A 15,091-nucleotide genomic window follows, 5' to 3' on the forward strand; every position below is an offset into this window, starting at 1 on the left:
GGGCTCTCTCCAAGGCATGATTCCCCTTTCGGGGGAACATATGTCTCGTTCGCGAGAGAAGATTGCCACTGTGCGTCGGTAATCTCCCTACGCTTATGGTTCTCCTTCAGAGATGGAACGAGAACCTTGTTATAAGTGACATTTTCCTGCGAGGGAACTCTCCTCACCTGCCGAGGGTTCATCTGTAGACCTTGATCAGTCTCCCCCTCGAGTGTAGTCTGCTGAATGTTCCTCTCCAGAGGTTCGTAAAGTGGAGGGGTACATAACACCTCTCCACCCCGGACTCTCTCCTCCCCGTGCTGTGAGGAGATGTCTTATTGAGCCTGCTGGTTCTCCTCGTGTTTACCCTTCGGAGTCTCGTGACAATCACCCTTTGGGCTGGCGTGATCTTGAGCCTTCGGGCTCTCGTCATGTTGATCCTGCAGGTTCTCATGACATCAGGAGTCCTTCGAGACTCCGTCGCGCTGATTCTTCGGGCTCACTCGGTTCGAAACCTTAGGGTTTGTTACAACGAACCCTCGGGCTCTAGAAATGATGGTAACGGTGTGTCTTTGGTCTCTCGTTCCATCAGTCACGCTGACCCTTCAAGGTCTCGTGACAGTGGAACCTCGGTTCCTCGTTACGTTGACTCTTCAGGGTCTCGTAACCTGAGTTACGCTGAACTCTTGGACACCTGAATGTTTCATGACCGAGAAACTTCGGTTTCTCGTTGCGCTGACCCTTCGAGTCTCGCAACACAGGCTACGTTAGGCCTTTGGTCTGTCGTGCCCTTAGTCATGCTGACCCTTCAGGGTCTCGTGAGAGAGAAACCTCGGATTCTCGTTGCGCTAACACTTCGGGGTCTGGCGATACAGTTCACTCTGAATCTTCTGGTTCTCGTGATCGCAGTCATTTCTTATATGGCAGAGAGTTTGCGGACTCTCGTTGTGTTGAACGTTCGCTCTCACACAACACAGGCTATCATGAACCTTCGATTGAGCGTAGCAGTGAGTACTCTCATTACACTGAGAGCTCTCGCGCGCACGACCAAGTTGTCGCGCAAGACCAAATTGGCGCCTACAACCGGACTGGCGCGCACGGCCGATTTGGCGCGCACGAATAACTTGGTGCGTACGAACAACTTGGTGCGTACGAACAACTTGGTGCGTACGAACAACTTGGCACGCATGAACAACCTGGCACACGAATACAACCAGGGGCACGGATACAGCCTGGCGGGCACACCCTTATGTGCGCCATGCACGCGAACAAAGTGCGCGCAATCAGCGCCATGCTGAAGGGCACGCACGCGAACAAGGTGCGCACAATCAGCGCCATGCTGAAGGACACGCACGCGAACAAGGTGCGCACAATCAGCGCCATGTTTAGGGGCGCGCACGAGAACAATCTAGTATGCACAGACAGCCTAGCGCGCGAGCACGCGACTATCTTTGCGCACACAATCAATATTGTGCGTATCTTCAGGCAGAGGAGGTTCCTAGCCACACGAACTATGATAGTGCATGTGATCATGATTCACGATCCTCTGTTGCTCCCTTCACGGGAACTTCCCAACCAGGAGTAGGTTCTCGCAAATCAACAACCTTGCGAAACCAAACCTTCTGCGATTCGGCATCCCCTAACGAGATACTGTCTCCCTTTTGGCGGCAGGGATTAACCTCCCTGCGAAGAGAGACTCCTATTAGTCTCTAAAATCTCATAGGCTTTCACAAAGACAACAGTCACCCACGAGACACACCCAAATCCTATCCCTAAGGGTAGACCTGTGCCAATCCTGTTTGCCAGGAAGCATCCCTCAGGCAAATGGGTTGACAAGGCTCCTAAACCCAGGGATCTGTGTCTTCCCAAGGACTTCCCCCTTAGTTCTTCGGGAGCCCGTGACCCCCATGGCTTCGCACCTTATTCGATGTAATGTGCCAAGCCATCACAGGAGTCATTCCTTGCTCCCAGTCCTTAGGTGACACACCTAGAATCCTTTTGTCGCCGCCTCTCGTCTCAGGGGTCTCTCCTCCCTTCGATCCTAGGAAGAGTTCGGAGGATTCCGCACATGCGCTCCCATCTGGAAAGGGAAAACGGTCATCCCCTCACAAAAGACATTGGAACGAGAATAAGCAAGAACTTCAGGGGATCCCCCTGCAGTGTCAAGACGCCAAAGACCAGACCCAAGGAGAAGAGGAAAAGGATTCGTCCTTCGCCCCTTAATGAGGATAGGGTGACTTGCTGCAGGGACTCCTTCCATCCCTTACCATTCGAGATAGTGTCTAAGAAGGCATGACCTGTGACTGGGCGGGACACACTCCCTATTGCAGCGGACTTACATCCCAAACGTAATCCGATGGAAACCTTTAGTCCCTTATGGACAGAGGACCACCTGCCTCGTAACAGGGAACCGAAGGATTTATTCACCATCCCTAAATCCTTGGCTAGGCTTACTTTGGCACTGCCTCCTAGGCAACCGGAAGTGAACACCTCCTCGGCAGTCTCGTTGACGACCTTGACCCACTCCGGGGTCTTATGGATGAGAGTTCGGAAGGGGAAGGGCAGAGCAATCTCGAGGACGACGCTCTGCCAGCAGCCGCTAGTCCTAAGCTCACGGAGGATGAGAGGAAAGAGTTGGAATATGCCTGCTGAGCCTGCTGGCAGGTACTAACCTGCATCCGTTCCATCAATGAACTCCAGATCCATCGGTAGCCCCTATAGATGGAAAGGAGACGGTCCTTTACCAGTTCTTCAGCACTCAGAAACCTCATAGGACCAGTGCAGCTTTACCCTGGTCAAAGGAGTTGAAGAGTGCCAGACAGAAGGCAGTGTCCTAGGCGACTGGGTCCACCACCTCTCTCTGCTCCAACTCATCCTCCAAGCTCCTAACTCCTCCGTATGTATTTCTGAAGAGGTACTACGAGATCTTCGGGGAATCGCTTCCAACGCTGCCTCTCGATCAATCCATAGAGGCACTCTAGAAGACATCCTTCGAGAAACTCAAGGGACATCTAGTCACCTTTTCAGCCTCCAAAATCCTTAACCAGGAGAAGGTGGCGAAGTACACCATGCAGGCTACTTCGTGGCTCGACTTCTGGTTTGGATCCTTAGGACAATTAATCCGGTCTAAGGACCTGTCTCGGGAGTCCTCCAGGAAGTCTTTGGAGACCTTCCTATTGTCTGTTACTCGGGCCATCGAGTTTCTATCCCACCAGGTAGTGAACCTTTGGGCCAACACTATCCTGAAGAGGAGGGACGACATCATAGGAAAGTTCCATAGACATCCCCCCCTAGGGCTAAGTAGGGAGACTGAGAAATGCACCTTTCAAGGGCAATTCCTTGTTCCACCCCGAGGATGTCGAATGGATGACAGAGAGGTGGAAGAAGTCCAGCCAGGACTCCCTCATCCAAAAGGCCTTAAAAGCCAGGCCTTATCCCTCTCAGTCAGAGCAGAAATTACAGCTAAAACTGCAACCGAAAAGGGCTAGAGACCCAAAACAACAGGGTCAAAAGGTTGAAAACCAGGCCTTTTGCAACAAGAAGGCCTTTTGTGGAGGAAAGGTAAAGAGGGGATAAGGCCGAGGACGATCCCAATACGCCAGGCAATCATCCCCCTTTCCCACCTGTGGGGGGATGCCTGCAAAGCCGCTGGCAGATGTGGCTTCAGCACGCGGCTGAACCCTGGACGGTCGAGGTGATTCGTTCAGGGTATCGCATCCCGTTCACGCTCTCTCTCCCTCCACTGATTCGAGTGCCAATTCCATTGAACTCCTGTGCGAAGGAATCCACACGGGAGTTTGCCCACAGGGCAAAAGTCCAGACCATGTTGGAGAAGGACGCTCTCCAGGAGGACCTCGGCGGGTCCCCAGGCTTTTACAGTCGACTCTTTCTTGTGAAAAAAGCGTCTAGAGGCTGGAGACCAGTCATGTACCTATCAGCCCTGAACAGGTTTGTCGAACAGACACCGATCAGGATAGAGACGTCTGACACTGTCAGACAAGCGTTAAGACCACAGGACTCCATGTGCACTCTAGATCTAAAGGGCGCATACCTCCAGATCTCAATTCATCCGTCTTCCAGGAAGTATCTAAGATTCATGTTCAATCGGAAGCATTACCAGTTCAGGGAACTGTGTTTCCGTTTTTCTACAGCAACCCAGGTCTTCACGAGGGTATTTGCCCTTGTGTCATCTGGGGCCCACAGAGTAGGCATCCGTCTCCTAAGATACTTGGACGACTGGCTGATTCTGGCAGACTCAGAAGCGGCCCTTCTCCGCTACCGAGATGAGGTAATGAGGTTTTGCCAGGATCTGGCGATCGCGGTAAACCTCGATAAGTCTCATCTGCTTCCCTCTTAAGAACTGGTATACCTAGGCATGCGATTAGACATCCTAAGGCACAAAGCATTCCCATCAGATGAAAGAATTCAGAATTGAGAGAGATAGCACAGGTCTTCCTCAGTCGGGAAGAGCTCCAGCGCAGTATTGGCTTCGCCTTCTCGCCCACCTCTCTTCCCTGACCCGACTGGTCCCCATCAGTCACCATCCCTCCAGTGGTGACTGAAATCCCAGTGGAACCAGCACACCGATTCCCGGGATCACCTAGTCCGCATAGGACTAGAGGAACAGTCAGACCTCAGGTGGTGGTTGGCGGAGCCAAACCTCTGCAAAAGGGTCGATCTTTTAGTCTCTCCCTCAGAATTGATGCTCTTTTCGGATGCATCAAAAGAAGGGTGGGGGGCTTACGGACTGCACCATTACATCTCCGGCCAATGGTCCGAATCAGAAAGGTACCAGCACATAAATCTCTCAGAGATGAGGGCAGCCTTTCTGGCCCTCAAAGAGTTCCATCAGGTCCTGGAGGGGCACTTCGTCGTGTTGATGAGCGATAACGCCACGGTAGTAGCTTATCGGAGCAAACAGGGCAGTACATTTTTGCAGCAGCTTTGCCATCTGGCAGTAGAGATACTCAGATAGGCAGAAGACAACTTGGTGATAGGGCAAGCGGAATGTGCTAGCGGACAAGCTGAGCAGAGCGACTCAGATAATTGGCACTGAGTGGTCTTTTAATCCTCTGATAGCCAACAAAGTCCTGAGTTTGTGGAGTTCCCCAACTGTGGACCTGTTCGTAACGTCCCTGAATTTCAGGCTCCCATTATACTGCTCCCCAGTCACGGACCCCCAAACTCTTTGGCAAGATGCTTTCCAACAATGGTGGATAAACCTGGACAGTTACGCGTTTCCCCCGTTCTGTCTGATGAGAAAAGTCCTAAACCAGGTACGAGCAAGCAACAACTTGCAAATGACCCTCATAGCTCCGCTATGACATCATGCAGAATGGTTCCCAGACCTTCTGCATCTCCTCTCAGAGATCCCAAGGGAGCTCCCCCCACAACACGACCACCTCAAACAACCACATGCCAAAATCTTCTAGAGCCGTAGCTTTGCTTCGACTTCACTCCTGGAGACTATCCAGCCCCTCCTCACACAGAGAGGCTTTTCGCAACCGGTTGCAAAAAGAATGGCTGGACACCTCAGGAGATCCACAGAGGCAGTCTACCAGGCAAAGTGGTCAGTTTTCTGTGGATGGTGTCGTGGAAGGGGTTTCTATCCCCTCGATGCCTCTGTTCCAACTATAGCGGAGTTTCTTGTATACCTTCAGGAAGAAATGCTTCTCTCGGTCTTGGCAGTCAAAGGCTACCGCTCAGCCTTGAGTCTCGCCTTAAGACTGAAAGGAGTCGACATTTCCTCCTCGGAACTTTCTTTGCTCATATGTAGTTACGAGCTTACTTGTCCCAGGCAGGGCTAAGACCTTCCCCTTGGAACGTGGTTCGGGTCCTCAAATCCCTCAAGGGCTTCCCCTGTGAACCGTAAACGCCAGGCCTCCGATCGCCACCTCACATGGAAGACGGTATTCCTGCTCGCTCTGGCTTCGGCCAAGAGTGTCAGTGAAATTCATGGTCTATCTGCTGATGTCTCCCACTCTAGGAGATGGGGGAAGTAATCCTCAACTACGTCCATGAGTTCGTAACTAAGACTCAAAATCCGGGTGTGCTGGACTCCAGGTTCGGCCCATTTCGGATAGTGAGTCTTCATTCTGTAACCGAAGATCCAGACCAGTTGTTACTTTGTCCAGTAAGGAGTGAGGTGTTACTTAAAAAGAAAAACAAAAGCTTGCCCCCGTGTACAAACACATATTGTTAGCACGGGGAAGATCAAGAGGAGGGTCACGAGAAATATTATTTCCTCTTGGATAAGGACCGTAATTGAATACGCTCACAATCCTGACCATCCTCTGTCCAACCGACCCAGAGCTTATGACGTCAGAGGCATTGCAACGTCTCTGGCGTTCAAAAAAAAAAATTCTTTGGCACAGGTAATGAAGTGGGAGTGTGGAAGCACCAAACGACCGTCACAGCCCACTACCCAAATGACGTAACCCACAGAAGCATGGAAACCTTTTCCATAGGTCCTGTGGTGGCCGCACAACAAGTGATCTAATGCCTCAAGCTCCTTGGTGGACAAGAAGCAGAGGGCTGAGGGCCGAGGTCACCCGGGTTAGTCTAGGGTGAATGAAAAGAATGTCTTGCTCCCTTCTTTCTTTCACCTTCTCCACCTCTGGGGAAACAGCTCCGCAAGACCGCAGCATAGCTTACATCACCCCTCTGCAGGTAAGATTCATTTCCCTTGTGCATCCTAAGTATTAACAAATAATTTTTTACGTCACCAATACCTCCTGAGGAAGGGTATTAGATATGAGTTAGAACTCGTACTTATCTTCGAGTTCCTATGTAAAGACACGCAACTAGTATCTCTCACATAAGCTTCGACAGGCCGCTATCATTGTGTTACTTTGTAACTACTTTGATTTTAGCGAGGGTAGGGTTCCTACTAATTAGATCAAAAATCAATTAGAGAGAACCCCGGGTCATACCCAAGGCCAGTTGGTGGGACTTAATCCCTCTTAAGAGTAAGTCGCCCCATAAATAGCGGAAGTTTGTATCTGTGTCCGAACAAATAACAAATTTGGAGACAATTTGCGTATTTCCTAACATACAAACCTAGAGCAATTTATACAAATTGGCCCGCCACCCTGTCCCCCTAGAAGTCCTGCCAGAAAGCAGAAGTGGTTACTCAACCGACAGGTGTGAGTGAGCGGGGTAGCCGGTCTACCCCACCCCCTTCCGCAAACTAGCGGATGGGGGTAGTTATCCCTCACTAAAATTGTCTGGGCTAGTTTTCAGCGTTGCCAAAAGTAATACCCTATAAATAGCTCTAGGTTTTGTATGTTAGGAAAAATAAAAAAAAAATTTCCATTTTTTTCTTATTTTTAGTACAAAAGTAGGCAAGGGTGAAAATGTTTCTAAAATGTCCTTTTCAATTCTTTCCAGATTTGTGCTCCAGTTGGGTTGGTACGGCATTCATCTGACACTGAGGACTGATAGAGAACACAAAGGCTATCATACAACAAGTAGAAAAATTGCAAGAAGAGCTTGAATCCTCAGTCTTCTGCAAGAGCTAAGTTAAGTATGACACTATCAAAGATGAACTGATGATGTAAAATTTGCTTGAATTGTGATATCTTCGTTTTAAAGTTCTGTGGTTTTTAGAAGACAGGTTAGATTTGTGGCATTTAGTGCTGGTATGAAGTTCCTCAATCACGTACAGAACAATATTAGATTATGCAGAGTAAAATAGCCGTTATTTAAGATCTTCATGTTTCTAGAAAATGGTGTTCCATTCAGTGAGATTTATTTTTTCTTAATTTAAAACTGAAGCGGTAGGCCTCATATGACTCATTTAAGCTATTTGATCAAACTATCCTGATTTTTTTTTTTTTATTTTTTATTTTTTTTTTTTTACTAATTCCCTATAGTTGGCAAGCTTTGATTAAATCAATGCATTTTTGCAAAAGAGAAAAGCTTAAATGCAAGTATAGTTTGATTCCATATTTCCATTAAGGCCTTAAATAATAGTTATCTAATTTTTTGGACAAAAAAACTTAAGTTTATTTTTTTTTTCAAAATAATTCTAGAAAAAATGACTTAGTTATAGTAGGCAAAAGCAAAAATTCTGTTGAAATGTCCTTTACAACTCTTTCCAGATTTGTGTTATGGTTTGTTTGGTACTCATATGGCACTGAAGCCTGGAGGAGGTGCAGACGCTGTTATTCAAGAAGTTGAGAAATTGTGATAAGGTCTAGAGTCTCCTGTCTTTTGTATGCGCTGAGTTAAGGAGTTAAGTGTGACATCTTCAATAATCTAATACTGTAAACTTCGCTTGGATGGTAAAACTGGCTTGAAAGTCATGTGCTTTATAGAATCTAGGTTAGATTTTGTGACATCTGGTACTAGGGTTAAGTTACAAGAGTACAGACGACGATTATTATTATTATTATTATTATTATTATTAATAATATCATTATTATTATTGTTGTTGTTGTTGTTGTTGCTGTTGTTGTTATTACTAAGCTACAACCTTAGTTGGAGAAGCAAGATGCTATAAGCCCAAGGGCTCCCACAGGGGAAAATAGCCCAGTGAGGAAAGGAAATAAAGAAATAAATAAACGATCTGAGAAATGATAAACAATTAAAATGGTATATCAAAAAAAAAACTAACATCAAATCAGATATTTTATAAACTATAAAAACTTATGTCAGCCTGATATCTGATATTGAAGATTTAGTATTTGTAGATATTGGCTTTCCATTTTGTGAGCATTTGGATTAACATTTGATAGATAGGACTCACTCACTTTGTTTGATTAAGAAACCTTACCTTTTTCTGAATTAGTTTTCTTTTTAGTAAATCCCATTAGTTGAAAAGCTTAGATTAATTTCATGCTTTTTATTAAAATGTTTTAAACCTGAGTATTTTTAGATTTTAGCTCTAAATCTCCATTTAGTTTTGAAATAAGTTACCCATTTATAACCTTTTATATGAAAAACCCTAAATCAACATGTTTTTGGCAAAAGTTTAAAGTTAGCGTGTGAAGCTGTAAGTTAAATTGTTATAGTAGGTGGTTAGTGATGTCAGTATGACATCACTATTTAACCTAGTTTCATTTTTGTTCAGCAAAGGTCTTTCTACTCATATTTGTGTGAATTCACTGTTGAAAACTTAACATACGAACTCTAGCACGTCTTTTTATTAGCTCTTGAGATATCCTACATTTTTGGTCCTGAAATATTTCAATTTCTTTGCCAAAATAATTTGTTGATCTTTAGAAAATAATTTTGGTGATTTCAGTCATCATCATCGTTTTTGAGCTTAAATATCTTAATTTTGAGGACTTAAAATATCTTATTTTGGGGGCTAAAATCTTATTATTGTGGGCTTCAAATATCCTACTTTTTCAGGCTTAAGATATCCTACTTTTGGGGGCTAAAATATTTTATTTTAGGGGCTTAAAAAATCTTAATTTTTGGAGGCTTAGAACATCTTACTTATGGGGTTTAAAGTATCTCACTTTTGGGGCTTAACAGATCCTACCCGTAGGGGCTTCAAGTATACTACTTTTTGGTGCTTGAAATATCCGGGGCTTCAAGTATACTACTTTTTGGTGCTTGAAATATCCAACATTTGAGGCTTAAGATATCCTACTTTTGGGGGCTTAACAAATCTCAATTTTAGCGACTTAAAATATCGTATTTTCGTGCTTAAAATATCCTACTTTTGGGGCTGAAAAATCGTACTTTTGAGTTCTTAAAATTTTCTGATTTGTTTTCGGTTGATCTGATTCATGAATCATTTATTATTGCTTTTAAAATTACTGAAAACAGTACTAAATCTACTCTTTATAAATCTTCACTGGTAATTTTCTGCGAGTTTCTATGAACACTTTTGTCTTTCAGGTTAACATGACCTTCTGCTTGGATGCTTAAAACACTTCATCCAAAGACTATCCTACATTAGTCCTGTGGGATCCAGACTCTCCTGATAAAATCTTTCAGAGCAAGTGGAACTTCTAGAACACCCTCTTGGGCCATTGGGTGTAGGAAGTTATAGTTTTTCACAATGATGTTTCAAGTATCTAGTTCAAGCTTCAAGTCTTGGACAGTGTGCAAGTTATATTGCTTGCTTACTAATTTACCTAAATTCTTTTATTTTTGGTTTCATGAATTTAGTTTTTATACATAAAATTCCCATTAGGAACTGCTTTAATGAATAGATGATGACTCAAATTTAGTTATAAATCAATTTAGGCCTACATAAATCCATCTCAATAACTAAGATTGACATCTTGCATAAGCTACTCTGAAGTCTGTTAAGAGCTAAATTATATCTCATTCTCATCAACCTGGTGGCATCTGGGAAAAATCTTATTGTGGAAATCGTAGTAATTAAATTTATGGTAGTCCTGATAAAAGTTATTTCAGGTAGATGGGGGCCTGTTTCAGGTAGATGCTGGGCTGCTTCAGGTAGATGCTGGGCCATTTCAGGTCGAGGCTGGGCTATTTCAGGTAGGATTTATTTTATGTAGATGCTGGGCTACCAAGGAAGTTTTATTTCGGGTAGATGCCGGGCTGTTTCAGGTAGATGCTGGGCTGTTTCGGGTAGAAGCTGGGCTGTTTCATGTAGAGGCTGGGCCATTCTAGGTAGGAGCTATTTCAGGTAGAGGATGGGCTATTTCAAGGAAGTTTTATTTCAGGTAGATGCTAGGTTATTTCAGGTAGATGATAGGCTGTTTCAGGTAAGGGCTGGGCTGTTTCAGGTAGGGGCTTGACCATTTCAGGTAGGAGTTATTTCATGTAGAGGCTGGGCTATTTCAAGAAAGTTATTTCAAGTAGAGGGTAGGCTATTTCAGATAGAGGCTGGGCTATTTCAGGTAGAGGCAGGGCTGTTTCAGTTCAGTTTTAGTCTAGATCTATTTATTTGATCCAGTGGGATTAAACATTCAAACCATGAGATCCCAGAAGCAAAGTTTTCGTATTTTTTTTCCTTTATTTTACTTCATTTATTTATTTAATTTTTTTTTCTTGTCAATTTTTACTTTCAATAATTAAGTATTTCTACTATGATTTGAAAAACCTTTATGAATATTAAAGCAGGTTTTAGTTTGTAATCAATATCCTTTTTAAAGTTCCGGAAATAGGAACATATTGGTCAATTAGTTGTGAAAATTTCAAACTGTAGCATTATTGTATTAGGAATTAATAGATTATATGAGAGTACTGAATAATCTGGAGCCAAGACTTTCAGTTGATGGAAATGAGGTTTCAGTTCAAGTAAACATTGTTTATTTTTGGGGCATTTGAATTGAACTGCTTTAAATACTTATTTCAAGGTATGTTCTTGTTTAGCTTTTCAATTTTTTTCTATCTGTCCTATAAGCTTAAGGTTCCTTAACACAAAACCCTTTCAAGTTTCAATAGTATACCTAAGATAGCTGATCCCCACATTGTGTTTAAAATTTTATAAATGGTAATAACTAACAAATCTATTTAGAGCGATGTAAAGTTTAAATACACAACTGGTCCTATTTTTCAAAATCTAGAGTAAATATATTGATGTCTGTAATTTGTAGAAAAACTTATCCCACTTTTTATTCTTAATTTTGTTAGATTTAGTATTTGATGAAATGTCCATCCTCCTAAATCTCTCTCGCTCTCTCTCTCTCTCTCTCTCTCTCTCTCTCTCTCTCTCTCTCTCTCTCTCTCTCTCTCTCTCTCTCTCTCAATATATAAGCTGGTGACTAGAGTAGTTTATAGAAGATTCTAGGAATATACTTAGAATGAAATAAAAAGGTACAGTATATAATTTAGGTAAATGAAAAATTTACTATACATGTTTTTCAGATAAGTAGATATTGTTAGAGAAGATCAGGTTTAAGTTAGGAAAGATGGTTCTAAACTTTTGTTCTTTTGGAAAGGTCGGAAGGCTGATTTATTGATTGGTATAGATTTAAAAGAAGGACTTGAACATTGCTGGATAATACAGAATACTGAATAGTTTCAGGTGATCATTGTCAAACGAGATGGTTAGGAGAAATTTAATGTGAAAGAGCTAGGAGGGCTTTGGTGTGAAATGGCTAGGAGGGCTTTGGTATGAAATGGCTAGGAGAGCTTTGGTGTGAAATGGCTAGGCAGGCTATGGTGTGAAATGGCTAGGAGGTCTTAGGTGTGAAATGGCTAGGAGGGCTTAGGTGTGAAATGGCTAGGAAGGCTATGGTGTGGAATGGCTAGGAGGGCTTTGGTGTGAATTGGCAAGGAGAACTTTGGTGTGAAATGGCAAGGAGAACTTTGGTGTGAAGTGTCTAGGAAGACTTTGGTGTGAAATGGCTAGGAGGTCTTTTGTATGAAATGGTTTGAAGGGCTTGATGAGAAGTGGCCAGGAGAGCTTTGGTGTGAAGTGGCTAGGAGAGCTTTGGTGTGAAGTGGCTAGGAGAGCTTTGGTGTGAAGTGGCTAGGAGAGCTTTGGTGTGAAGTGGCTAGAAGAGCTTTGGTGTGAAGTGGTAGGAAGACTTTGGTGTGAAGTGGCTAGGAGGACTTCGGTGTGAAATGACTAGGAGAGCTTTGATGTGAAGTGACTAGGAAGACTTTGGTGTGAAATGGCTAGGAGGTCTTTTGTATGAAATGGTTTGAAGGGCTTGATGAGAAGTGGCCAGGAGAGCTTTGGTGTGAAGTGGCTAGGAGAGCTTTGGTGTGAAGTGGCTAGGAGAGCTTTGGTGTGAAGTGGCTAGAAGAGCTTTGGTGTGAAGTGGTAGGAAGACTTTGGTGTAAAGTGGCTAGGAAGACCTCGGTGTGAAATGACTAGGAGAGGTTTGATGTGAAGTGACTAAAAAGGCACTGTTGTGGAACGGCTAGGAGAGCTTTGATGTGAAGTGACTAGGAAGACTTTGGTGTGAAATGGCTAGGAGAGGTTTGGTGTGAAGTGACTAGAAAGACACTGGTGTGAAATAGCTAGGAGAGGTTTGGTGTGAAGTGACTAGAAAGACACTGGTGTGAAATTGCTAGGAGAGCTTTGATGTGAAGTGGCTAGGAAGACTTTGGTGTGAAATGGCTAGGAAGACTTTGGTGTGAAATGGCTAAGAGAGCTTTGGTGTGAAAGGGCTAGGAGAGCTTTGGTGTGAAAGGGCTAGGAGAGCTTTGGTGTGAAAGGGCTAGGAGAGCTTTGGTGTGAATGGCCAGGAGAGCTTTAGTGTGAAATGGCTAGGAGGGTTGTGGTGTGAAATGGCTAGGTCTTTGGTGTGAGATGGTTAGTTGGGCGTTGGTGTGAAATGGTTAGGAGGGCTTTTGGGGGAAATGGCTAGTAGGGCTAGGATGAGAGTGTGTGAAATGGTAGGGCTTTGGCTAGTATTAGTATTATTCCTCATCTTTTCTTGAGTTACATGAACATACCTTGAAATTAACTTGAATTTTGAAAATGATGCAGGGCAGTGTTTTGGGAAATCTTGCAAATGGGCTCAAATCAGATTATTGTTCCCTCTAATACATACCTAAAGTTTCAGAGCTCCCATTCCCACTCCTTGATCCTTCCCTCTCCCAATTTGGAAAGATTTTAAAAAGAATTAAAGGGAACGTTCATATGACTGAGCCTCCCTCCCCATCTGCCCCCCTCCCTCTTCTGGTATCAGTATTGGCCATATTCCTCACCACTGAAAGGCCAGAGGACCCATGAAGTATATATCTTGCTTTTGACTACAACCACTGTTCATTTAGTCTGTTTATGAGCTTCCCATGTACGGAACTCGTTCATTCTTTTGCTGGTTTAATAAGAGAAGAAGATTGTTTACTTGGTTATGTTGTATTGTCAAAATGCTAGACTGTGTGCCATGGTGAACATGTTCAGTCTAATTTGATTTCCATGTAGATTCTGCCTTGTCAATTCTAGTCATATATTAATTCAGTCTTGTTAAAGGATCGTTAAACCCTCAAGTGTTTTAAATTTTTGGCTTCGTGCTTTTGAATATTTTTTAAATTCAGTTTAAAACTTATGTTTTAAAATCTTTAATCTTGAATTGTAGGAGATTGTACTGTCAAATTGAACAGGTTTCTATTATGCATACACTATAATTACTGTTTCAAACTATATCAAATTTGTCATGTATTGTGTAAATTGAATTGTAAAGATTTTTTGTCAAGATGGTGATTTAAAATGTCCAAGAATATGTGAGTTTTTAATGTTAATGTGAAATTAGTAACTGTATTGCTAAATTTTTCAATTTGGAAAGATTATTTTAGTTTTAAACTTTTAGATAACTTTCTTAAAAAGTATTGACATTGTCAGTCTTGCAATCCAGTGCTTTCTATTACACCGAGATACCCGAGCTCTCTGAAAAGGGGTCCAGCTGGGATCATAAATGTCCCAAGATATCTGATTCCTACCGTTTTTGTTCACGACATAAAGGAGGGATAAAGAACTGCTGTAGTCATTTTAGAAGAAATGTGTAATACATTCTTGAATATATTGTTGTTGGTATAGTTTGTTAGTGTTTGGGCTTGGGAGTTGCAGCCAATGCTGATTAGGGGAATTAAGGGAATATTAAAGTCATTGTTTGTGTAATTCAGGATCAGGTAACCTAGCTTAGGGGATGTTTATACAGGGTTAAATCATATGGCTTCAGTTTTATTTTGATCTGCTCTTGGTTAAGTAGTTATAAAATTTATGCATGATTTGACAAAGGATCTAAACTGAAGTTTGACCTTTTGAAATGTGATTTTATATAAGTACTGTGATACTGATGTACAGGAATGTATCTTGTGTAGTAATTTACAAAAAGTACCTGCGTTAAAGTTATACTTTTTTTGCAAGGAAACTTTATAGTTCATAAATGTTAGACATAATCTGATAAGCCTCTGAAGCTTGTACAAAATATCAAGTCAGAGCATCGGTGATATATTGTAATAAACTATATAACTCGCCAATTTCTTTTAATTTTGATGACACTTAAGATTTGAATAATTTAAATTGTTCACATGTAACAAGATCATAATTTCTACGCTAATCTTTCTAAACAAATAAGCCAAAAACTACTAAATTAACTGAAAGCTTGATAAAGTCCGATCTGCTTATGTTAAAGTACCTAACGTTTAAATGCTAACATATTTAAGATAAACGTCGTAAACTGTTGATTAAACTGTTCAAAACTATAGTTAACTTACGTCTATGTGA

The 15,091-nt window shown here is 42.8% G+C and overlaps 1 protein-coding gene across 1 annotated transcript; it reads left to right on the top strand.

The window, feature by feature from the left end:
* The first annotated feature begins 3,634 nt into the window (after positions 1-3,634).
* LOC137632141 (uncharacterized) lies at positions 3,635-4,541 on the top strand. Its single transcript, XM_068364061.1, has 2 exons — positions 3,635-4,267; positions 4,395-4,541. Exons 1-2 carry the CDS (start codon positions 3,635-3,637, stop codon positions 4,539-4,541), a joined length of 780 nt encoding a protein of 259 aa, XP_068220162.1.
* Positions 4,542-15,091: the final 10,550 nt, after the last annotated feature.

Source organism: Palaemon carinicauda, chromosome 3, assembly GCF_036898095.1.
Source record: "Palaemon carinicauda isolate YSFRI2023 chromosome 3, ASM3689809v2, whole genome shotgun sequence".
Classification (NCBI taxonomy): Eukaryota; Metazoa; Arthropoda; class Malacostraca; order Decapoda; family Palaemonidae; genus Palaemon; species Palaemon carinicauda.